Raw genomic sequence first — 25,041 nt, 5'->3', positions numbered from 1 at the left:
TTGTTTACGTGCCAAATTAAATGTTTGAGTACGATAACCAATGATGACAGAAGTTCGTTTCTCCTTAATTTTTATAGCATTCAAGGTCTGAGTGATTTGTATCTAAATCTATCTGAGCCACAGCAGAGACAGATCTACACCTTCAGCAAAAATTTCTTGTCCTTTCAGATTAACTTTGCAGGTAATGTACATGTCGTTTCAATGATAATAGAGTTTTCTATTTGAACACCAAATGAAGCATGTGATAAAAAAAATTAAACAATTGCAGAATAGGTGATAATATTTGAGAGACAGGTCAGACCACACATTGGAGCTCCTGTGGTGAGCTACTGCAATGTAATGTTTATCTGTGATTTGTTTATCTGACTGTAATGTTTATCCGTTCAACTCTGTCTTAATTCTAACTTTTACTATGAATCATTGTAAATGAATCATAGGTAATGCAAATTATTTTTAATTCCTCTTTTTGTATCTAAAATTTGTACCTAGGTACTTTGTACCTAAGATGGCACCATTAGAGGCGACATTATAAACTTTTCATTTTACTCCTGTACATCTGTACTTCAGTACATGTGACAGTAAAGGATATTCTATTCTATTTAATGATGCATGTCACTTTTAAACAGGATTAAGGACATGGGGCAAGTACTTTCAACCCTCTAAGATTGTCTCAGTAATATTATATGGGTGGCACGGTGGCACAGTGGTTAGTACTGCTGTCTCACAGTGCCACAGACCTGGGTTCAATTCCTGCCTCAGGCAACTGTCAGTGTGGCATTTGCACATTCTCCCCGTGTCTGCGTGGGATTCCTCCCGGTGCTCTGGTTTCCTCCCAGAGTCCAAAAATGTGCAGGTTAGGTGAATTGGCCATGCTAAATAGCCCATAGTGTTAGATGCTATCCCACAAAGGATAGCATACCACTTACTGATGAAGTGCTTTTGCCTGAAACATCGGTTTTCCTGCTCCTCGGATGCTGCCTGACCTGCTGTGCTTTTCCAGTATCACTCTAATCTAGACTACCACTTATCTTTGGTCACTTATTTAGTTTTTTGAATGTTTTCAATTTTTTTTACTCTTTTTGTGCGAAATGTCATTACCAAAGGCATAATATTTATTGCCATCAAGTAGGTGGCAGTGACTCTGACCTTGTGCTGAGTCTGATAGCCATGATGGGCTGACATTATTGACCCGATTTTGTCAGGTATCTCACCCTTCATCAAAAATATTGGCATTGCATTCCCCGTTGAACAGGAATGGAGAAGGTAATTGATCTGATTTTTTTTAGCTGATTGCTGGTTGGCATCCCCTCATAGATTGTCTTAAAACAAGCAGATGTGAAATTGAATCTGTAGCACTGAGAGAACCATTTCAATTGAGGGAATTACAGAATCCTCCCTTTACGTTCTGTAATTGTTCAAGGGATTTCCTTCTGTAGATTTGTCCGTTAACAATGTTGATTTTTGCCTTGTAGGTTCCAAAGGAATTCCATGTTCTTCCGACATGGCTGGAACCCGTGACTGGCTACAGAAGAACTTTTATAAATTCATTGCCCACGTTTCCTCCATAGATTTACTGCAGTTGAACAAGAACTTGTCTGTAGTACGTTGTTTATACTTTACCATACGCTGTACAGTTTTCAGAGATAGGACATCAACACATTATTTTCAATTCTGTGAACTTATTGTTTTTAAAATACTGGCTTTTGCTTTCTGTAGCATGAAATATTGGAACTACTGAATACACCTGAACTCTCTGGACTGGCTGTAAAGTCACTGAATAACACATCTCACATCAAAATGATCATTGATGCCCTTGGTAATAGAAGCTTCACTGAACTGGTCACCTTTATTACCCAATTTGTGAATGAGACACAAGTGGTAAGAAACTTTTCCTTTTGTCTACCTTTTGACTACCTTTTTCATTTTCAAACTCCTTCTATTGCAGGTAATAGTGTTTGAGTGTTGGATGAACCGGGTTTGGTGATGCAGCAATCTCAGGATCAGCCTAATACTTCAGGTTCAAGTGCCACCACAGTAGTGGTGTATTTTAAAAATAGTGAATTAATTTGGAATATTAAATGCATTTTACATTGCAACTAACATTAGCATGAGCAGTGACCATACATTGGGCAGAGTTTGTCACTGTATAAAGTGGGTGGTTGTGAGGTAGTGTGTATTTTCACAGCTCTCTTCAATTTCCATTGAAGACATGAAATAAAAATGGCTAGGGTTGTAAAATAGCTTGCCAAATTGTTGTTATTTGCTTTACATTATTACTAAAAGCCTATGCTAGTTTGTGTTGGTAACTGCTCTGTGTAGCAATAGCAGGACCTACAGCAACAAAGGAAAGGACAGAATGTTGCCCAATTCCATTATCCAAGGAAGTCTTACAGGTTTTGATTCTTAGTTTACTAGTTAACACTTATGGGAATAGTAAAAAAGAGCTTACCTATTCTGCAATTATATTTAGTGGGATGGAAATAAGATGTACTTTGCTAAAATGTTGGAAATATCAAAGCAGATTGATCCTTTTTGTCTGATGGGATTAATTACAGATTGTTTAGCCTTTATGGGGTGGCACGATGGCTCAGTGTCTCACAGAGTGCTAGGGACCTGGGTACAATTTGAACCATAGGTGTCTGGCTGCCTGGAGATTATACATTCTTCCTGTGTCCATGTGGGTTTCCTCCCAAAGTTCATAGAGTCCAGGAATGTGGAGGCGAGGTGGATTAGCCAAGGGGAATGCAGGGTAACAGGGATAGGGTAGAGGGTGGGATTCTCTTCAGAGGGTCGGTGTTGATTCATTGGGCTGAACAGCCTGCCTTCCTGACAGTAGACATTCTTTGATTCAGTGAAATCAATGAATTGTGGTTGACTGGAACTCTGAAGGTGAACTGCAATTTTCAGTATATTTTTCATTTAACTTGCGATGGTGTCGTTAATTAATCAGCATTTCTTTTGTTCCAGATGAACATTAAAGCCATCAAAAGCACAGCAATAAGGGACATATTGCTGAATGGGATTATGCAGCTATTGAGACCCCAGTTTGTGAGATTTAATACCACAGATTACGTTGAGTGGTTCCAGAAAAGATTACAATTGCTGCTGCCCAGTATCACAGCCGAGGAGCTGGCCTCTATACCCACTAATATATCATGTGAATCGTATCGAGCCATGTGAGTACATTATACAAGGTTTATTGATGGATTATTTTAGTTTGGTAACTAAAAGACAACACAGTGTGTTTGTTTAAACCAGTTTGAATGTGGTTCTTTGTGCATCACATTCAATTAATGTTTTTAGATCTTGTTTTTATTTCATTATCTGGTTTATCTATGTGGAAAGAATCTCGGCTGCAGAGTTGGGCTCAATATGCAGGCACCCAGATGTGATAGAATTAGCAGGGTAGTGGCTGGGTGGTGCCCATCCTATTTTGGGAGAGACAATAATGTTACATTGCCACCCATGTGCCAGAAGCATGTGGTGTGGGCAGATAATTGCATTAAGTAATAAGACTGATTTAGTGCCAGATCTGCAATTCAGAAAATGGCTGAACATGTATTCAGTTGCACCAAGGACTCTGACCCCCAGCCCCCACCTCGCCTCCAAACTACCTCTGTACTCATACTCTAAAGATTCCTTCAAGGAACCGTTCGGGTTGAGCTGCTTTTGACTTCTTGCTGTTGCAGTGAATGAAAGTACAATGCTGTTGGAGGAACTCAAAGGAGTTATTGCAATAAGTAGGGAGTAGTATTTTACAAACTGAAAATTCAGAAGGGCTTTAACCAGATAGCTTGCTCACTAGCATGGAGACCATAACTGCAGTCCCTTTTGGGCTAAAACATGAATGGAAGATGGAGCAAAGGCAGCAGAGAACACAGGAACAGAGAATAGTTTGCAGAGCATGGACTAGGGGCAGCACTCTCAACAGAATGAGGGACAGTGGCTCAGTGGTTAGTGCTGCTGCCTTACAGCTCCAGGGACCCGTGTTCAATTCCAGCCTTAGGCGACTGGCTGTGTGCAGTTTGCATGTTCTTCCCGTGTCCGAGTGGGTTTCCTCCCACAGTCCAAAGATGTGCAGATTAGATGGATTGGCCATGGTAAAAACCCTATGTCGTGTTACATGGATGGGGTGTGGGTCAGTCTGGGTAGAATGCTCATCAGAGGGTTGATACAAACTTGATGTGCTGAATGGCCTCTTTCTGAACTGCAAGGATTCTATTAATGTTTTCCCCATCCAAGGTCTTCAAAGAGCACTTCTTTTATCTGCAGTGATGCCTGTGCCGCACCAAGGAGTTGGTCACTGAATTGTGTCCATTACTTAACTGAACACACAGAGCAAGATGAGGGTGGTACTGTCAGTGGAAATCTAAGTCACAATACCCAATAATTTCTATGCCTCAAAATCCTTCCAAACTGGCACCAGGAGCATTACTCGTTATCTCTCACTTTTTAATGGAGTGTGACATTAAGGGGGTCACCAGGCTTGTTGTGGCAACTGCTCTGCCTAAGACAATACGAAACTACAAAAAGTTGTGAACACAGCCCAGTCAATCACACAAGACAACCACCTATCCAAAGACTGCACCTATACTTCTCAATGCTGTGAAAAGGCAGTCAACATTATCAAAGACCCCTCCCAGCCCGGTTATAAGCTTTTCCAATGTCTTCCATCAGGCAGAAGATACAAAAGCTTAAACATACATACCAACAAGAACAGCTTCTTCCCTGCTGTTATTAGACTGCTGAATGGACCTCCCAAATTTCAAATTTAATGCTGATCCTGCTTTTTGGGCACTTTTTTTGCAGCTGTAACATTGTATTTCTCGCTCTGTTCAATCACCCTCTGATCATTGTATGGTTTGAACTGCCTGCACAATTTGCAATACAAAACTTTTCACTGTATCTAGGTATATGTGATAATAATAAACCAAATCAAATCAAATCATGGAGGCATTATACTCCAGGAGGAGGAACTACATAAGTAGGGAGAAACAAGTACATGACAGTTCCAGAATAGAAGGAATCCTGATGGTGTCGAAAGCTATTAAATAAAAACACTTGGCTGTGTTCACTTATTTCAATGAGATTTCAATGAACACACAGTTGATGCGCCATTGTGCAGATCATACTGGTGCATTTCCTTGATTTTGACAGCACGCACTAGGTGTTTATTTCGTATCGGTCAGCTGTTACTACCATTTTAAATCAGAGACTTATTGGCAAACACAAAGGATACACACTCCACATGTAACTCACAGAACTGCTCTGCAACTCAACCACACTTGGACAACACATCTGCGAAACCAGTGCTGTGACCATGAATGTCATGGGACAGGCCACAGGTATTCTCAAGCAGTGGTTCTGCTGGCTGAGGAATCTCTGAGGGAGAAACTTCCAAAACTCATTACAGCATACCTGTAAAGTGCATTGCTTCGCTATGACAGACTGTCATGAAATTGCGAAGCTTGTTACCCTATTGTCACATTCCTGATGAAGGGCTTATGTCCAAAACGTCGACACCCCTGCTCCTTAGATGCTGCCTGACTTGCTGTGCTTTTCTAGTGCCACACTTTTCGACTCTATTTTGATGACAACCTCAGCTGCAGGATGAAGATCAAGAGGAAAGGGAGGCAGGATCAAGGTTGGCCTTCGATGACTGTGGTAGGACCTCAATGGACCTTGCCCACAGAGTGGAGTGCTGATCTTCCCATGGCTACCATGTCAAGGCAAATGTCAGGATTGTGCAGGGTAGCTCTGGATTGACAGCGCTTGTCTGAATGCATGGTGACCTTTTAAAGATGGCACTGGTGCAAGCAATGCCAGCCAATTCTGGGATATGCTGGCAGAGGCCGAATTGACAGCGACAGTGGTTTCTCTGGCACGCCTGCCCATACACTATTTGTGTGTGCTGACATTTCCCGTACCAATGTTTGCTTGTCATTTGTCAATGAACTGAGTTGCTTTGTCCTGAATGATGTCAAGCTTTTTGAGTGTTGTTGGAGTTGCACTAATCCAGACAAGTGGGGAGTATTCCAACACACTCCTGAGTTGTGCCTTACTGATGGCAGGTAAACTTTTGGAGAGTCAAGGGTGAGTTGCTTACTGTGGAATTTTTAGCCTTTGCTCTTCATATTGTTGCCGACATTTGTTTTTGGCCTTTTATTCCAATAAAGTATGTTTTGAAAGAGGACACCAACAGAGACAGTTGATTGCTGCTGTAAATTATGTGGATAACTGGCAAAACTGCTTTGTGAAGTCAATGGAAGGAGTTAGACAAATTTCAAACAGAGGGGAGAGCAACTTGGGATAATGAGGAAACTGTCATTTTCCCCAGACCACCAAGCTCCTGACAGAGAGGCACTTCTTACAGACATTTTTGTGTTTCCCCCTTCCAAGAATATCCAGAAAAAAAAAGAGTTAAGAGAGAGCTTCCAGCAGCAGTCTCTGTGCTATTATTAGGCTGCTGTGGATTAGAGTACATCCAGTATGCTGCTGTTGATGTCACAATTTTAAAAACCACCGGTAAGACCCCTGCAACACAGGTAAAGAAAGGAATAAATGTATTACTCCAAGTGCTACAAACCTGTTAAAAAGAGAATCAGTACAAAGGAACTGCAACACTTAATCTCAAAAGAGGTCAGAAGCCACACAACACCAGGTTATAGTCCAACATGTTTATTTGAAATCACAAGGTTTTGGAGCGCTGCTCCTTCGTCAGGTGAAGTGAAGAGAAGCAGACAGACACATAATTTATAGGCAGAGATCAAAATATTGTACAAATGGTGTGAATAGTCAGGCTGACGAATAAGTCTGTGCGTGTGATCCAAAGTGTCAGATGGTGTGGGCATAGTGTCAACAGCTGAATAACAAGCAAAGGGATCTCCTATAGTCTGATTAATTGAGACAGAGAGATGATAACAAAAAATTAAAAATAAGGTGATGCTGGAAACAAACCAAAAAGCTGGAATACAATGTCAAGTATAAGAGTCACATGCCAAGGGTCTAGCCAAAGTTACAAGTAATCCAAAACTGTACAAACTAATTAAGGTAGAGAGACCATAACAGGTTATCAAGGTGCTGATGTTAGAACAGGCACCTCCACATTTTAAAGAGGTGACACAGTTCTCTCAATGTCTTTGTTGGCAGATAAGATCCCCATCTCTTCCATTAAGTACATTGCCTCCACTGACTTTTGCTAGACTTAACAATTGAGGAGAAAATCTATGAGGGTGTGACCAGGAGAAATTCTATTACAGATGACATAACAATTACAGAAACAAGGCTCAGGGATGGGCAGCTTAATGTTCCAGGATACAAATGCTACAGGAATGATAGAAAGGGAGGCAAGAGAGAAGGGGGAGTTGTATTTTTAAAAGGGATAGCAATACAGCTGTGCTGAGTCAGGATATTCTGGAAATACATCCAGGGAAGTTATTTGGGTGGAACTGAGAAATAAGAAAGGGATGATCACCTTATTGGGATTGTATTATAGACCCCTCAATAGTCAGAGGGAAATTGAGAAACAAACTTGTAAGGAGATCTCAGCGATCTGTAAGAACAATAGGGTGGTTATGGTAGGGGATTTTAACTTTTCAAACATAGACTGGCACTGCCATAGTTTTAAGGGTTTAGATGGAGAGGAATTTCTTAAGTGTGTACAAGAAAACCTTATGATTCAGTATGTGGATGTATCTACTAGAGAAGGTGCAAAACTTGACCTACTCTTGGGAAATACAGCAGGGCAGGTGACTGAGGTGTCAGTGGGGGAGCACTTTGGGACCAGTGACCATAATTCTATTTGTTTTAAAATAGTGATGGAAAAGGATAGACCAGATCTAAAAGTTGAAGTTCTAAATTGGAGAAAGGAGAAAGTGAGGACTGCAGATGCTGGGGATCAGACCTTAAAAATGTGTTGCTGGAAAAGCGCAGCAGGTCAGGCAGAATCAAAGGAGAAGGAGAATCGACGTTTTGGGCATAAGCCCGTCTTCAGGAATGAGGAGGGTGTGCCAAGCAGGCTAAGATAAAAGGTAGGGAGGAGGGACTTGGGGGAGGGGCGTTGGGAATGCGATAGGTGGAAGGAGGTTAAGGTGAGGGTAATAGGCCGGAGAGGGGGTGGGGGGGGCGGAGAGATTGGGAAGAAGATTGCAGGTCAAGAAGGCGGTGCTGAGACTGAGGGTTGGGACTGAGAAAAGGTGGGGGGAGGGGAAATGAGGAAGCTGGAGAAATCTGTATTCATCCCTTGCTGTTGGAGGGTTCCTAGGCGGAAGATGAGTTGCCCTTCCTCCAGGCGTCGTGTTGCCATGGTCTGGTGATGGAGGAGGCCAAGAACCTGCATGAATTAAAGTGCTCAGCTACGGGGCGGTTGGGTTGGTTAGTGCGGGTGGCTGAACACTTTAATTCCCCCTCCCACTCCGCCAAGGACATGCAGGTCTTCTAACGGGTTGGACCGAAGGGTCTGTTTCCGTGCTGTACATCTCTATGACTCTATGATTCTATGTCACATGTATAGGAAAACACATGATACAAAATGAAGATAATTGACAATTACATAGATACGGTTCTCAGATCTAAATGATCATTTTATTTTATCTCTACAGATTGAAAGGACTGGATAATTTGTATCAAAGTTTTACACCCTCACAGTGGCAGGACATCTACAAGTTTTGTAAAAAAGTTTTGAATTCGCGCCCCACTTTATCAGGTAACATATTCATTTTGCTTTTCATTCTTGCTCTTCATAGAATATATTGAATGACTCCTTCACAAAATTCCATTTCGTGTGTTGCTGTAAAAGGTGCAACCAGACATTTTAAGGAAAAGGGGATTACAGGATTAATTCTCAGTGTCAGTTTACCTGATTCCCATAGGCTGGCAGATATAAAACTGAGCAGCATTCTCACTCGCCACTATTCATAAATCCCTCCAGGGAGTTGCGGATGAGCTGATATCAGGATGCAGGTCGACTTTGACTTAGCTGCACGGTCAACTTACTTCTGTTCTTTTCAAAAGTTTTGAATGGATTAGAGTTCAGCTGAGCAAGGTGCTGTGACACAAACTCAGCATCTACGTAACAGGAAGGGATAGCACAGAAAGAAAAGTGGGAATGAATGGCTCAGAGTCAGCATATGCAGGAATGGACAAACACTAAATATTTATCCATACAGTATATGGCATACAGCTATTCAGCGGGGATAGATGGATGCTCATGGAGTCAGCACTAGCAGAACTGCTGCACATGCTTATATCATTTAATATAGCAGGACAAGTTGAGAAAACAATTAATAAAGCTTACAACACCCAGATTATATTAAGGCATGGTTTGGGTACAAGAACTTGTATGGGACACTAGCTCTGCCTCAGCTGAAATATTGTATTAAGTCCTGGACACCACATTTTAGTGAGAGTGTGCAGGAGTACAGAAAAGCTATACAGAGAATGGATCCAGGGATGAAAAATTTCAATAATGAAGATAGTTTGGAGAAGTTAGAATTGGTCTCCTTAAAGTCATTGCTGACATGATGTGCTGAGTGGGCTCTTTCTCTGTTGTAAGAACTCTGTGCAAATCCTCAGTCAGGAGAGAATGTAACGTCCTCCCATCATTAGAGCTGCTTTTGCAGCCACATCACTCACTTGGTCCCATTATGTTTCTGCTTGATGGTGACCCCAGCTGTCACTGAAATTCTTCAACATCAACAGTACTGCTGTTCAACATCAAAGGGAGATGGTTTGATTCATTCTTACTGAAGGTAGTCATTGCCAGGTATCTATATACTGTGAATGTTAGTTGTAACCTATTAGCCCAATCCTGATTGTTTCTGCAAGTGGCCTGGACTTCTTCAGTATGAGATGGCATTGAATTCTGTAGAATCGTGAGTGCGTATGGTGCTCACTGGCTCCCCTGTTGGAATACATTAATACGTAATGCTGTGATATATGATGTGCAGGCGAAAGTACGGACTGCAGATGCTGGAGATCAGAGTCGAGCGTGTGGTGCTGGAAAAGCATAGCAGGTCAGGTAGCACCCGAAGAGCCGGAGAATTGACATTTTGGGAATAAGTCCTTCATCAGGAGTGAGGCTTGTGGGCCAGGGAGGCTGAGAGACAAATGGGAGAGGATGGGGCTGGAGAGAATATAGCTAGGAATGTGATAAGTAGATGAGGGTGGAAGGGGGTGGGGAAGGTATTAGTTTGGAGAGGAGGGTGGAATGGAGAAGTGGGAAGGAAGATGGTCAGGTCAGGAGGGCGGTGCCGAGTTGGAGCACTGTGATGTGACGTGAGCACTGACTATTGTAATCACAGATCACAAGTTCCATTACTGTTTGATAATTGTGTAAGGAAGTTACCTCATGTGGATTGGAACAGGTAGCAATAATGAACTTTGCTCTATTGATGCCATAGGTTTGCCATGTGCTTCTAACACAACTGGAATCCGCGATTGGCTACTGAAGAACTTCTATAAGTTCAAGTCACAGATTCCCTTCACGGACTTGCTACATCTGAACAAGAACGTTTCTGTGGTAAGTAATTTACCCTTCACCATGTATAATACAGATTCCAGATGCACCATTGGAAACATATGCCAACATAAGTCTGGAAATCCCTGCTCTTATTGTTTTTGTGAACTTTAAAACTTAATAACAGTTTTTGCTTTCTGTAGTTTGAACTACTGGACTTATTGAGTACACCACAGCTCTCTGGATTGACCGTGAAGTCACTGAATAATGCATCTGACATCAATATGATCATTGACATCCTCAGAAACAAAAACTTCACAGATTTGATTGCCTACATTACCCAATTTATTGAGGACACACGGCAGGTAAGATACTTCTCCTTCTGTCCTTTGTCCATTTGTTTTTCTTGTTACCTTTCAAAACGATTCTATTATACTTTCAAATTTAAGTTGTTATGCACCAATAAATATTTGAATCGGGGAAAGAAAAAGATCAGAAGTTTTCTAATCTGCACACAAATAAATTTATTTTCAGAAGCTTACCAAAATAATAGGCAAGGAAAGTCATGGAAATTATTAGAGTTTTGTAATGCTATCACTGATGGCATTTTATTGAAGCCTAAGCAAAGGTACCAGTGCCATCCAGAAGTTGGTGCTCTGTGCATTTCCCTGAATTGAGTTCCATCACAGTTAGTAGAATGAGGTGCTGGAACATTTTACATTTTAACCAGCGTTAGTATGAGCAGTGACGATAAGTCGGACAGGATTAGACTCTGTTCAATAGCATAAAGTGGGTGATAGCCTTTTCCACATTTCTCTTCATTTCCTATTGAAGCCAACAAAATAAAAACATGAGCTGAATGTAAAATGGGCTGCCAAATTGCTATTACCTGCTTTACATTATTACCCAAACTCATGATCTATTCTAGTTTGTGTTGGTAACTGAAATATGTTTCAATAACAGGACCTCTGGTTAATAATAAAAATATTGATGCCCCCGCTTAACCTCACAAAACAAACCCCAGATATAGGGTGGCATAGTGGCTCAGTGGTTAGCACTGCTGCCTCACAGTGCCAGGGATCAGGGTTTGATTCCAGCCTTAGGCATCTGTCTGTGTGAAGTTTGCACATTCTCCATGTGTCTGGCGTGGATCCATGTGTCTGGCGTGGGTTTCCTCTGGGTGCTCAGGTATCCTCCCATAGTCCAAAGAATTGCAGGTTAGGTGGATTGATCATGCTAAATTGTCTGCAGAGTCCAAGTTTGTGCAGGCTGGACAGATTCATCATGGTAGGTGTTGGGTTACAGAGATGGATTAGGGGGCTGGGTTTCGGTGGGATGCTGTTTGGAGGGTTGCTGTGGATTCGATGGGCTGAATGGCCTGCTGTCACACTGTCGAGATTCTAATCATAACAAAGAAGTTCTTGTTCCTTAGCCTACTTGTAAATATTAACAGGAATAATGAAAAAGTGATTATTAAAACCTGTAACTATGTTTAGTTGTGTGGATATAGATTTTGGTACAATTTAAGAAATATCTAAGTGGAATATTTATTTTTGTCTTATGGATGTAAATTTTCATGTCTATCACCTATAGATTAATTGGCAGTGCAGAATGTTCAACCTTTATGAAATGGAATGAAAATAATTTATTATAAAAGGCGTGTGATTTGATTCATAGGTTGAATAGTGAAGATAAACATCCATTTCCAGTATATTTCACTTTCATGTAAATGGTTACTGTGCAATCAATGAATCAACTTATCCTTTTGTTTCAGATGAACATTACATCTATTCAACAAACAGGAGTGAGAGACGCATTGCTGAATGGGATTATGCGACTATTGGGACCCCAGTTTGTCAGATTTAATACCACAGATTATGCTGAGTGGTTCCAGAAAAGATTACAATTGCTGCTGCCCAGTATCACAGCCGAGGAACTGGACTCTATACCCACTAATATATCATGTGAATCATTTCGAGCCATGTGAGTATATATTCAAATTATACAGGCTTTGTTGGTAGGCATCCTTCTTAGTTTGAGCAACTGTAAATTGTACTTTGAGTTTAATTTCACAGGGAGCAGGGTCTCCCCATAAAAACCAAAGCAAACTAGCTCCCTGACTTGGCCAGCAGCTGGTAGCTATCAGGCCCTTTAATTTGCTCAAAATGTGACTTCCATACCCATTCATTGGGCAGATCTAATCTCTAAGCTCAGCAGAGAAGTGAAACACAATGTTGATTTAATATCAGTCATGCAGGTCAAGATCGATCGCATTGTCTTTGCGTTGAATAAAATAATTAGAATTCTGCTTTGAGGATTGACTCATGTATTTTGAGCAGCAGAGTCACTAAAGCTGGCCTGATCCAGTTTATGGGTCCAGAAAGAATCTTAGTGGCAAAATCAGGCTTTGGCACTAGAACAGCCTGGAAGTGATAAACATGGCATTTTGGGATATCTGTTTCCAATAACATCTGGTTTGGCTGTACACCTTCACCATATTGGGACAGACAGTTATGCTGGAATGTTCTGGAAACCTCCAGAGGAGGCAGGCTGTGCCATCAAATAGCTCTTTGTTGCCTGCTTGCCATGTTGGATATGACAGCACGTGATACGGCCCTTTGTACAACTGGCCATGTGGCAATGTATTGTGTGCTTGGTGCTAAAGATACTAGGCTACCTTGGGATCTGTTGATCCACTCAGATATATTGGCAGTCATAATGTAAATGTGAGATTATATCATTTGAAATTAAACAAAGAAACGTTTGTGTTTATGTGATAGAATGTTCATTAAGGGATTCTCAATGTTTAGGGGGCAATTCTGAAAGACATGATTTCCTCTGAATCTGGCTCCACCCACCATATGATATCAGTAAATTCCAACATTGATACAATGGGAATGCTGATGGCACTTGAAAGGGATAAAATATCCCTTTTGACTACACTGTGTTAAATACCAAAAGGTTGCTAGAACATTTTGGGCTGGATCTTATGTATCCCCCCTCCCATCACTATCACCATGCAAGACAGCTGGCCCTGGTGCCATTCAGTCCACCTGGTGAGATACTGGTGTCTATCTGAGAAGGATGCCCCATCTCTGAGAGCGGTCAGCTCATTAACGAGGAGCAGTGACTCTGATTATATATAGTTTTTGACGGGGGGTCATTGAGGAGCTGGAAACAAATTGAGTTGGGGCATGGCAGACCTCATGAGGGTGAGGGAGTCTGGGTGGTTGACCGGGATGGACAAGGAGAAACAGAAAGGAGGAGATGGCAAACGACCTGGAAGGTCTTCTGATGGAAATAGGCGGACAATAAATAAGGCATTGCTGGAATGTGGTCAGAGCAGTGAAAGCCCTGGCTAATTCAAGGTAAATCCCAGCAACAGCAAGAGGAGGCCTTTCAGTGGCTATTGATTGGCGTGCTGCTGTTCTGACCCCTCTTGTGCCCAATAGAATTGCAGTGCAGGAGGTGACGGGAACAGGAGCTATGGCATGGATAACAGTTTTTTTTTGCCTCCTCCTGCTTGGCTGCCCCCAGAGATGTGAGATGTTGCATTTTGGTGCAAGAAGCAAAGGTACGGTTTAGTCAATTAGCAGTAATGCCTTGGGTAGTGTTGTAGAACAGAGTGACATAGGAGTGCAGGTACATAATTCTTTAAAGTTTGCATAACATACGGACAGAATGGCTAAAAAGGCATTTGGCACGCTTGCCTTCATTGCTCAGTCCTATGAATATCGGAGTTATTCAGAGGTTGTACAGGACATTGGTGAGGCCTCTGCTGGAATATTGTGTCCAGTTTTAGTCGCTCAGGCACAGGAACAATATTTTCAAGCTGGAGAGGGGTCAGAAGAGATTTGCTAGGATGTTGGAAGGCTTGAGTTATAAAGGCTGGAGATACTGGGACATTTTTTCAGTGGAGTGTAGGAGATTGAGAGGTGACCTGACAGAGGTTTATGAAATAATGAAAGGTATAGATAGAGTTGATAGTATGGTGAAGTTTAAGACTAGGGGGCACATTTTTAAGATGAGAGGAGAGAGATTTTAAAAAAGACACGAGGCAAATCTTTTATGCAGGGTTAATTAATAAATCCCTGAGGAAATGGTGGATGTGGTACAATTACAACATTTGAAAGACATTTGGATTCATGCACAAATAGGAAAGGTTTGGAGGGATAGGGGCCAGGCGCAGGCAGGTGAGACTAGTTTAGTTTGGGATTCTGTTCAGCACGGAGTGGTTGCATCAAAAGGTCTGTTTCCATGCTGCATGAATCTATGACTTTAGGTGCTTGACAGGAGAGAGAAGAAGCTGCTAATTCTTTTCCTTTAACCTACCTTTTGACACCTGCAACAGACTGACAATACGATGGCTCCAGGAGTGGACAGGAGGGAAATCCACTTAGGAACCATGCTCAGATCCTTCACTTACCATTATATGGGTAAGAAGAGGTCAACAGTGTTCCTGCTAAAACAAGTGAAAGAAATTCCATTCTGCATACCCCACAATTGGCCTCGCACCTATATTTTCTCTAATTTTTAATGGTATGCCTGCCCATTTCAGACAGGGTCATGAAGGAGAAATCTCCAGAAATATACAGGCCCAAACTAGCCACTGTGTGATGGTGCACATGTTGTGGTAAAGACAGCTACAGAAAGGGACAAACTGATATTCTTAACCTCTCCACGACTTAATTGTTGATGACGTGTACCAGACTGTTTTAAGCATCCTACTATTATGATAATAAGGATAAATATGTAATTGTACTCCCGGCGATGCTTTAAGGTTATATTAGGCAAATAGCTTGTGTAAACAGTGTGGTATCATTGTCTGTGGTTTTGTTACAGTAACATTTCTATTATCCCTGGCTACTTACTTCTGGAGAGCCTTAATTAGACTAAAACTGAATGATGCACTGTTTGAGAGTGTGAGGGAAGATCAACTCAATTGTGGCTTTGAAATTGGATAATTAGATAAGAACCTGAAATGAAACAAGTTGGAAGACAAAGAGGAAAGGGCAGGAGAGTTGGTGTGAACTGAGCTGCCTTCACAGTGAGCGAGGCTGGAAATAATGGACTGAATGGCCTGGTTGTGCACTGTAGTGATTTTGTGAATGTGAATTATTCATTTTGCTGGGTTAAATGAATTGCTTTTAGTCCTTCTATAGCTAGCAGCTCTGCAGACTGAGTGACAAAGAGGACAGCAGTGAGATGTGTGCCTCAGGTCCAAACCAGAGAGAGACTCTCTTGTAAAAGCCACTAAACATAGATGACTGATAAACACACAGATATTGTTCTCAGCTTCGAACCATAAATCTTTTGCTTTTGTCTCTCTAGATTGAAAGGACTGGATAATTTATACCTAAACTTTACACTGTCACAGAATCATGGAATCTATGCTTTTGGTAAAAGGTTTCTGAATTTCCAGCTCAGTCTATCAGGTAATGTATTCATTATACCAATAAATGCTACATTAAATAAATTGCTAGAGTTTTTGGCATCATTCCATTCGATGTAATGTTGTGGACATGAGTGTCTCAGATATTAAAATCAGATGATAGAATCTTTAAAATCAATAATCCATATTTCATCACTATTTTCACAAGAGTATGTTGTGAGATATTTCATGGATGTGTTTGGTACTGTAGTACTGCAGGAAAATAAGATATGGTAAAAATATTTAAAGGTAAATGTCTCTGCTAGAAGGATGCATTGATGATTTCTTCTACATTGCAAGGTATCTCATTGTCCTCATTGTTACACCAGAAAATATTCAGTTCCTGAGTGCTCTAGGGAGCATTTGGGTGCAGAGACTCAGTACAAGAGGTCTGTGCCTCCAAGTATGTCATCCTGCATGTCCAGGGTTTCTTAATGTAGTCCTAGGTTTTAGTAATTCACCCAATCAGTTGCATAATCCAAAAAGCCTAATAATTGGGTTGCACAAAGCTTTCCAGCACAAGCCAAATTAGGGCAAAGTATGGAGATGAGACATTCCTGTTTCTGTATTAACTGGGGATTAGAAGCTTTCAATTCACCCTCATTTCTAGCAGAATAAGCTGTCATGAGATAGGAATGCGGAACTGGTACATTTTAATAATTGCTGTAAGAAATGAAGGTGATTTGTGACCTCTGAAGGTGTGGGACATTTTGTTTTCTTTGTTCTTCCATGGGGTGTGGGTGTCACTCGAATGGCAAACAATTGTTGCCATCCCCCCGTTGCCGTTGAAATGAAAGGCTTGCTGGACCGTGTCAGAATCAGTCATTGCTGTGGACCTGCAGTCAGATGTAGACCAGACCAAGTAAAATGGCAGATTTGTTTCCTGAAAGGACATCAGTGAATCAGATGGGTTTTTAAGTCAAACAATGATAGTTTTATGACACCATCACTGACGCTAGCTTTATGTTCCAGACTTTATTTTTAATTGAACACACTCAAATTTGTCCACCTGCTGTGGTGGTGGGATTCAGACCCACGTCCTCAGGACTTTACTGGAAGAAGGGCTTATGTCTGAAACGTCAACTCTCCTGCTCCTTGGATGCTGCCTGACCTGCTATGTTTTTCCAGCGCCACATTTTTCACTTCTGGATTACTTGTCTAGTATAAGTACCATAGAATCCCTATGGTGTGGAAACAGGCCATTCGGCCCAACAAATCCACACTGACCCTCCAAAGAGCATCCCACCCTACCCCTGCAACCCTGCACCTCCCGTAGCTAATCCACGTAACTTACACATCCCTGGACACTATGGGCAATTTACATGCCAATCCAACTAACCTGCACATCTTTGGGCTGTGGGAGGAAACTGGAGCACCTAGAGGAAACACATCAGACACAGGGAGATCCTGCAAACTCCACACAGACAGCCACCCAAGGGTGGAATTGAATCCCTGGTTCTGTGAGGCAGAAGTGCTAACCACTGAGCCACTGTGACATCCACTGGGTGCATTGCAAAATCTTGAATGGATGCAGTCCTGATGTTACACAGCAAAGCGTTTTGGTGCTGTGGGAGGGTTAGAAACATGGGCAACATGAGGATAATCCTGTGCATCAGTCAGCAAAGATCTCAGGTGTGCAGTTGCAAGATATAACCTGAGCCTGCGTTCACTAAAGGACCATCCCACAATTTGCAGGGGAGGTGATTTTTAAAATATTTTCTTAGAAGAACTTATTTGCTTTTAATGTAGCCAAGGAAGGTCAAAGACTGATCCAGGTCTGGGAGCAGTTGTTGTAGGGCCTCTCGGTTTGCAAATGAGATAGAGGAAACTCAGAAGGGAAGCTCTGTGAGGAGTCTGAGAGGAAGCAGTGGAATTGGAGAATGGCAACTTTGAGCAATTAAATCCACCATCAAAAGGTTTCACACTACCTTTATATGGAAGAAAGCATCCAATTTTACAAACACCAAAGCTCATTCATACTTAATGCCTGTTCTATGAGAGACTTCAAAAGATGCCACTGTTGGCTCTAGGCCATGAAGGCCCAGTATTCACCTTGGCATAGGTGGTGGCAGAGGGGCACAGCTGACATGGCAGAAACATCAGTGGCAGAGGGGCATTGCTAAAATGATGGATCCTGTAATTCAAGAGACATGAGCAGATTCATCCAGCAAAGAGTCACTGCAACTCCTGAAGTCCTCATCCAACTTCACAGTGGGTTGAAATACACATTAACAGACGGTGGTAAGAGCATGCATGCCACTATTGTGTTTTGAAATTGTCACCACAATGGCAGCAATCCGACCCTGCCTGGGAAGCATGGATCTCCTGACGTGTGCTGCATTACAACTCACACAAGTGTGATTCGTCATCACAAGCTCCCCCCAAACCACACACCATCCTGACTTGGAGATTTATGGCCATCCCTTCATTGTGTGGAGTTGGTATCCAGTCACTAAGTCACCCTTCATTTACCTGTGCACTGTGCATAGGCTGTGACCAGCCTGCTCAGAGCTAGTCCCTGCAAAAAGGAGATTCTGAATCTCCTGTTTATATCTGTCAGCCAGGGTTCCCTGATCGGCCCAGGTTAACAGCCCCAGTCAAGCCCCCATTAGGAGTGGCACGGTGGCTCAGTGGTTAGCACTGCTGCCTCACAGCACTGGGGTCCCAGGTTCGATTCCAACCTTGGGTGACTGTGTGGAGTTTGCACATTCTCCCCCTGTCTGCGTGGATTTCCTGCGGGGGCTCCAGTTTCCTCCCACAGTCACAAAGATGTGCAGGTTGGGTGAATTGGCCATGCTCAATTGCCCATAGTGTTAGGTGCATTAGTCAGAAGGAAATGGGTCTGGGTGGGTTACTCTTCGGCGGGCTGGTGTGGACTTGTTGGGTTGAAGGGCCAGTTTCCACACTGTAGGGAATCTAATCTAAAGGATCTCAGAGTCAATGAGTCATTGTTTCAATCACTAGGGAGTCTGTATCTCATGGCAAGGTCTGAGATGGTTAAATAAGGCAGCTCACTACTACCTCCTTCAGGGCAATTTAGGATAGGCAAGAAATTATGTCTACATGCTGTGAGCAAATACAGAAAAGATCAGGAGGACTCTGTCTGTGCTAAGTAGCAGCTGAGACAGTGATTAGCAAATCCATCATGGGTTGTTGTGCCCCACACAAGCTCTCCATCTGCTGGCCTGGCTGCAACCCACTTGTGCTTGGTTACGCATCAGCTGCAGGCCACAGTTCTACTCTAGCCTGTAAGGTCAGTGGAGTACCTTCAAATATTAGACTATGTGATCGTCCCATAGAGTTGGGAACAGGCCCTGAGAATATGAAAATATTCATGGAGAGCTGGAGCCTTAGGTTCCGGGAAAAGAGAGTGGGAGAGGAAAGCAGGAAATGTTATTGTTATAATGCCTGAAGCTTTCACTGTAACACCTCTTAGAATAGGGGGAGAAGGGAGTTCAGAAAAGGGCATAAAGCAGTCAGTTAATGTTATTCTTTCTGGCAACACATGCCAGGGCAGTGTCACCTGTGGGTGCGGGATCCTAAGAGGAATGAGGGTTTGGTGCTCCCCACTTCCATTCTTGGGGTCGTCTGGTCATTGTGTGCTCCATTATTCTCCAAGAAGAGAGAGGGAAGACGTGTCAGTGCTGTGTGGTAGTGTATTTAGTTTATGTGCCAGCCAAAGTTAAACAGCTGGAGAGCTCTGGAGTGACAGGTAGAGGTGATGCTGAGAGCATTACAAGGTGTGTTGGTCAGCTGCAGTATATAGGAGAAAGTGAGCACTGCAGATGCTGGAGAGTCACAGTGGAAAAGCTCAGCAGGTCAGGCAGCTTCCGAGGAGCAGGAGTGTCGATATTTCAGACATAAGCCCTTTATCAGGAATGGAGGGTGAGAGAGCATGAGTTTCTTCCTGGTGAAGAGCTTATGCCTGAAACATTGAGTCTCCTTCACCTCAGATGCGGCCTGACCTGCTGTGCTTGTCTAGTGTCACATTTTTTAACAAGTGCAGGATATGAATGGGAGGTGGGAGTGATGGTGAAGTATGTTGAGCAAAGTGACAGACTGATGATGTAGCGGATGATTTAAAGATCCTTTCCTTCACCTCTCATTTCTGTAAGATCATTTAGACCCCCATCAAGATTGGCCCCGGCAATGTGTTCCGTCTACCTCTTCCCACTGAACCAGGGCAACACAATATCTCTGCTGGACTTCACTTTGTTCACGAGAGCTTCCACATCAACTTTGTTGAACTTGAGAGTGCTTTTCCTTTCATGCTGTGCCATTGTGGTTTTGGAGTCTTCTAAGTTGATTTTGCAGAAGTGACTGGATCCATTATACAGCTTTCCTTTCACAGTAATCTGTAAGAAGAGCAGGCTCAGAAACATATCTGTAGAGCACAGAGGCTGCAGGCCCATGTAGCAGAGAGAAACAGCATGAAAAGCCACTTTGTTGTGTGCAGATCATGAATTGTGACACTGTTGCCCCACTAACTGCATTGAAAGTTTTACTCCATTTTGTGTGTGTGTGTCTGTCTACATGTGCGCATGTGTGTCTGTGTGTGTGCATGTGCATGTAAGCGTATGTGTGTATGTGTGTGTGTGTGGTGAGGTTGGGGAGCATGAAAATCATCTTTATTCCTTACGAGCTGAATGACTGCAGCTCGAAACACAGCTCTGGTCCCATAGTTAAAGGTAAACTGCCCAGTAACACCGAGTAGCTAATCTCATTTTCTCTCAGTTGGAAACTTTCTGCTATCATTGAAGAATTATGAACAATGTGCAAGGCAGAAGAAAAGTCACGAGGAGAAAGTGAGGTCTGCAGATGCTGGAGATCAAAGTTGAAACTTTATTGCTGGAACAGCACAGCAGGTCAGGCAGCATCCAGGGAACAGGAGATTCGACGTTTCGGGCACAGGCCCTTCTTCAGGAATGCCTGAAGAAGGGCCTGTGCCCGAACCGTCGAATCTCCTGTTCCCTGGATGCTGCCTGACCTGCTGTGCTGTTCCAGCAATAAAGTTTCAACAGAAGAAAAGTCACGTCTATTTTACACAAGGGTATAATATAGAGTGATGCAGAACTTAAAGTATTCATATAAAATAAAGTGCAGCGTTATTGTCTTATGATTTATAAATAACTTGTGCAATGAAACCAAGTAGCTGACAACATCAGTGTTTCTCCTGCAGGTTCCCTGGGTATTGCCTGTGTTGATAACACCAATGGAACCCGTGAATGGATAATAAAGAACTTCTTCCAATTCATGGCACAATTTAAATACAGGGACTTCATAATACTAAACAAGGACTTCTCTGGTGTAAGTGATTGAAACTGTGGCATCTCTTTTACACTCACCTCTTCAGAGACTGATTTCTGGGGCAGTCTTTCAGTTGGGAGCCCAACAACACTGGGCTTAAATGCAGTACTGATTCTGCACTGTGTGGGACCGGTGATCTGACTTGTTTCTGCCTGGATTGGCCCACTAGTGGTCAGAAGACCATCTTACCCTCCAACTATGAAGGGTGGGTGGACTGTTAAATGGAGGGCCAATGGGAGGTCTTCCAGTGCTGAGGAAGCAGCAGCTTCTCTCGCAGGTTAGGGTGATAGGGGAAAATGCCTTCAATTTGGAACACCGACTCAAAAGATTTGAATGGAAAAATGACTAGTTTATGGACCAAGGTTGTAGAAAATCCGCCGACCTGGCTTCTGGTTAGGTAGGTGAGAAAGGGCGAATCTTGGAATCATCCTGGGGCATTGCCCCCATTCCTCCCAAAGTGCACCACCAGGAAGGGACTGTGTTTTCCCACATCGTGGAGTGTCTGAATGTTGTTTGTATTTGGCTCACTGGCTTTAGTTGATCTTTTAAACACGTTAACAAGCTTCTCTGGCTGATATATGATCTGAGTCTCCCAAAAATGTCATGGGGGAATGACATGGTGCTAACCAGGAGTTCTGTAGCTGATGGCATCTATTCCCATACTCAAATCAAGGTAAAACTCCTACCACTGGTCTCCAACAATAAACTCTTTCTGTTTATTGTACTTTTGCGGCTCTTCGATATAACAATACTTAACTTGTGCACTTTTTTTTTGGTTCAGTTTGAAGTTTTGGACTTGCTCAGCCCACAGCAACTTGCTGAACTGACTCTCGCCTCTGCATTGAATGACACGGAGAAAATCAACCAGATACTCAATACCCTAGCAAGCAGACGCTTCAGTGACTTGAACAAATACATGACTCAATTTAATCGAGAAGCCGAAGAGGTGAGATAGATTATTTGAGTGTCCATGTGCATTATTCCCATCTTCACCCTCTGGGCAGTGATTAAATGGGACGTTTGGCCTGCAGTGACAGACCTTGCTTGATTTTCTCTCAGTGAGCTTCTACAAGTTGAAAATTGTACTGGGTCTGCAACTGGCTGTGAAGGTGGAAATGATCTTGTATGATTCTATCATGTAATACTTGTCAACTTAACTTTTTTATGTTAAAAATCACACAATACCAGGTTATAGTCGAACAGGTTTATTTAGAAGCACTAGCTTTCAGAGAACTGATCCTTCATTAAGTGGTTATGACAACCACCTAATGAAGGAGCAGCGCTCCGAAAGCTAGTGCTTCCAAATAAACCGTTGGCCTGTAACCTGATGTTGTGTGATTTTGAACTTTGCTCACCCTAGTCCAACACCGGCACCTCCACAACATAATTTTTTTATGTTCAACTTCATCATATACAGAATGGACCTTGAGACCAAAATTGACAGAGGTACAAAATGAGTGGTCATGGACTGTAATTCCTATTGGGAGCAATGGAAACAAAATCAAATTGGGAATGTAAAGAGATGCATTATTATTCTTATTTGTTATCATTGTCCAAGAGCAATTTCATCCTCTTTGTGGTTTAACTGAGAGCACATGTTAAATAGGCACCAGTAAAAAATTAACATTTTTAACCAGCTCTTGCAGTTTGCACCAAAAGTACCAGCAATGCTGGTCACTCGAGCAATCACACTCTGCCGTGTTCCTCTCCTTTCTGTTGAGGTGCCAAGGCTAGGAAACTTACCATGGTGCCACTCTCTAATTTGGGCATAATGAGCTGCCAGATCTCACTTCCATGGTCCACACTATTCAGTATTTTGTGTGCCCACGTTCAGTACCTCTGAATTAGTGCCAAGATGTTCCCACTCTGGACCTTTAGCATTAGATTTGACAAAATGCCCAAGAACGGGGTAGATCCTTCATTTGTTGGCACTAATAAATACTATGTCTCTAGGGCACCCCTATTGCATCCACGTTAGACATTAGTGTATAAGTGGGTGAGGAAGATGGGAAATGGGAATATGGCTGCTTTCCAGATAGATTTTACTTCAACTCCTTGGCTGGTAAAAATGTTTTAAATTAAAGTAATTATTTTGTGGAGTTGAGACTTGAATTTTGCCTGGACTCTCTAATGACTATTGGGTTGAGCCAGTGTGCCTAGGCTTAAAGTCCCATTGAAGACCTCAGCTGAGGCTCTGTCACCAAGGGATGTCATAGATGCTGTATTGAATAGGGGCATATTAATAGAGATCTTTGACTATTTTCCTGCCATTCTAATGATTAAGGTGGGAGTATATGGGAAGGTCCACACATTTTGAGACAATACATCTTATTTTTCATGTGGAAACGTCACTGCAATTCTCAAAGGATACAGAAGTGTAAGTCCATGCATTATTCTCTTCATTTCAGATAAACATTACTGTTATTGAAAATGCAAGAGTGCAGCACATAATGCTGAGCAGAATCATGAAGCTGCTGGAACCACAGTTTCCAACATTTAATACCATCGACTATATTGACTGGTTCCAGACCAAATTATGTCTTCTGCTGCCCAGTATTACAAAAAATGAGCTTGACATCATTCCCTTCAACATAACCTGCAAAGCTTACCAATCTATGTGAGTATATACCTATTGTTTTGTAGTGATTTCATGTCAAAGGCCATTTTTAATGGCAAGCGATTCATATCGTTCAAATTTTGACTTTGTGTCAATTCCCAGCTGTACTATGTTAGTAAGTGATACCTCTGATTTTGTACTCAGTGTAGCTGATATTGTTTTCATTCGTGTGATTGTGTGGTCAAGCTTTTAAAGATCATTGAAGTAAAGAAAGAAAGAATTTGCACCTTTCACATAGCAAAAACACTTTATGGCATGATCCTGAGCTCATGTGGAATTAAATATTAACACAGAGTCATAGCATTAATGTGGCACAATGGAAAAGACTCAGTTCATTGTCATTGTGAAAGACCTCCGAGGAGAAAGTGAGGACTGCAGATGCTGGAGATCAGAGCTGAAAATATGTTGCTGGAAAAGCGCAGCAGGTCAGGCAGCATCCAAGGAACAGGAGAATCGACGTTTCGGGCATAAGCCCTTCTTCAGGAATGAGGAAAGTGGGTCCAGCAGGCTAAAGACCTCACCACAACCCTTGTCTCTGCAAATTGGGATTCAACTACTTTGTGATTGTAGTGACTGGAATGAGTTTGGCCATGTGGATATCATTGAGTATGAGTTCCCTAATTGAGACTGTTAACCTGGGCCAATCAGGGAGCCCTGACTGACAGATATAAACAGGAGGAACCTGCATACACAGCATGGGTGCTGGGGAAAAAAAATAAGCAAAAAAAAAATCAGGGGATTAATGAAGTGCATTATTTCCCCCTCCCCTTCCCTCCCTGCCCTCCCCTTCAAAAAAAGAAAGAGAAAAAAAAAATTAAAAAATAAACAGGAGGAACCTGCACACACACAGCATGGGTGCTGGGGAAAAAAATAAGCACTACCGCAGTTAGGCGGTAGTGTGGGGGTAAATTTAAAAAAAAATAAAGGCATGTCAGATCTTCTGAGATCTGGCTCTTAAAAAAAAGGAAGAAAAAAAAACAGTTGGGTCCTGCACACACACATCATAGATGCTGGGGAAAATATAAGCACTACTACTGTTAGGCAGTAGTGTAGGGGAAAATATTTAAAAAAATATAAACAGGGGATTTAGAATCTCCTAAAAATATATATATAACCAAAGAGATTTAGAGTCTCCTCAGTTTAGGGAACTGAGTCTGTAAAAAAAAAAATATAAACAGGAGGGTCAAGGATTCTCCTCAGTCTAGGGATTGTCTCTGAGCTGGGCGAAAG

General features: G+C 42.3%; 1 protein-coding gene across 1 annotated transcript in view; it reads left to right on the top strand.

Annotated features, from left to right (window-relative positions):
* Positions 1-25,041, top strand: part of LOC122560427 (uncharacterized) — a 217,752-nt gene that overhangs the window by 30,858 nt on the left and 161,853 nt on the right. The window contains exons 15-26 of the mRNA XM_087998070.1: positions 78-181; positions 1,473-1,600; positions 1,717-1,878; positions 2,968-3,176; positions 8,601-8,704; positions 10,401-10,519; positions 10,660-10,821; positions 12,231-12,439; positions 15,788-15,891; positions 21,067-21,194; positions 21,976-22,140; positions 23,603-23,811. Of these exons, the coding sequence (XP_087854196.1) occupies positions 78-181; positions 1,473-1,600; positions 1,717-1,878; positions 2,968-3,176; positions 8,601-8,704; positions 10,401-10,519; positions 10,660-10,821; positions 12,231-12,439; positions 15,788-15,891; positions 21,067-21,194; positions 21,976-22,140; positions 23,603-23,811 (1,803 nt within the window). The remainder of the gene's footprint in view (positions 1-77; positions 182-1,472; positions 1,601-1,716; positions 1,879-2,967; positions 3,177-8,600; positions 8,705-10,400; positions 10,520-10,659; positions 10,822-12,230; positions 12,440-15,787; positions 15,892-21,066; positions 21,195-21,975; positions 22,141-23,602; positions 23,812-25,041) is intronic.

This window comes from Chiloscyllium plagiosum, unplaced genomic scaffold (assembly GCF_037043375.1).
Source record: "Chiloscyllium plagiosum isolate Xiang-an unplaced genomic scaffold, Cpla_swu_hap1 HiC_scaffold_20, whole genome shotgun sequence".
Taxonomy (NCBI): domain Eukaryota; kingdom Metazoa; phylum Chordata; class Chondrichthyes; order Orectolobiformes; family Hemiscylliidae; genus Chiloscyllium; species Chiloscyllium plagiosum.
This window is presented reverse-complemented; position numbering and strand designations above follow the sequence as displayed.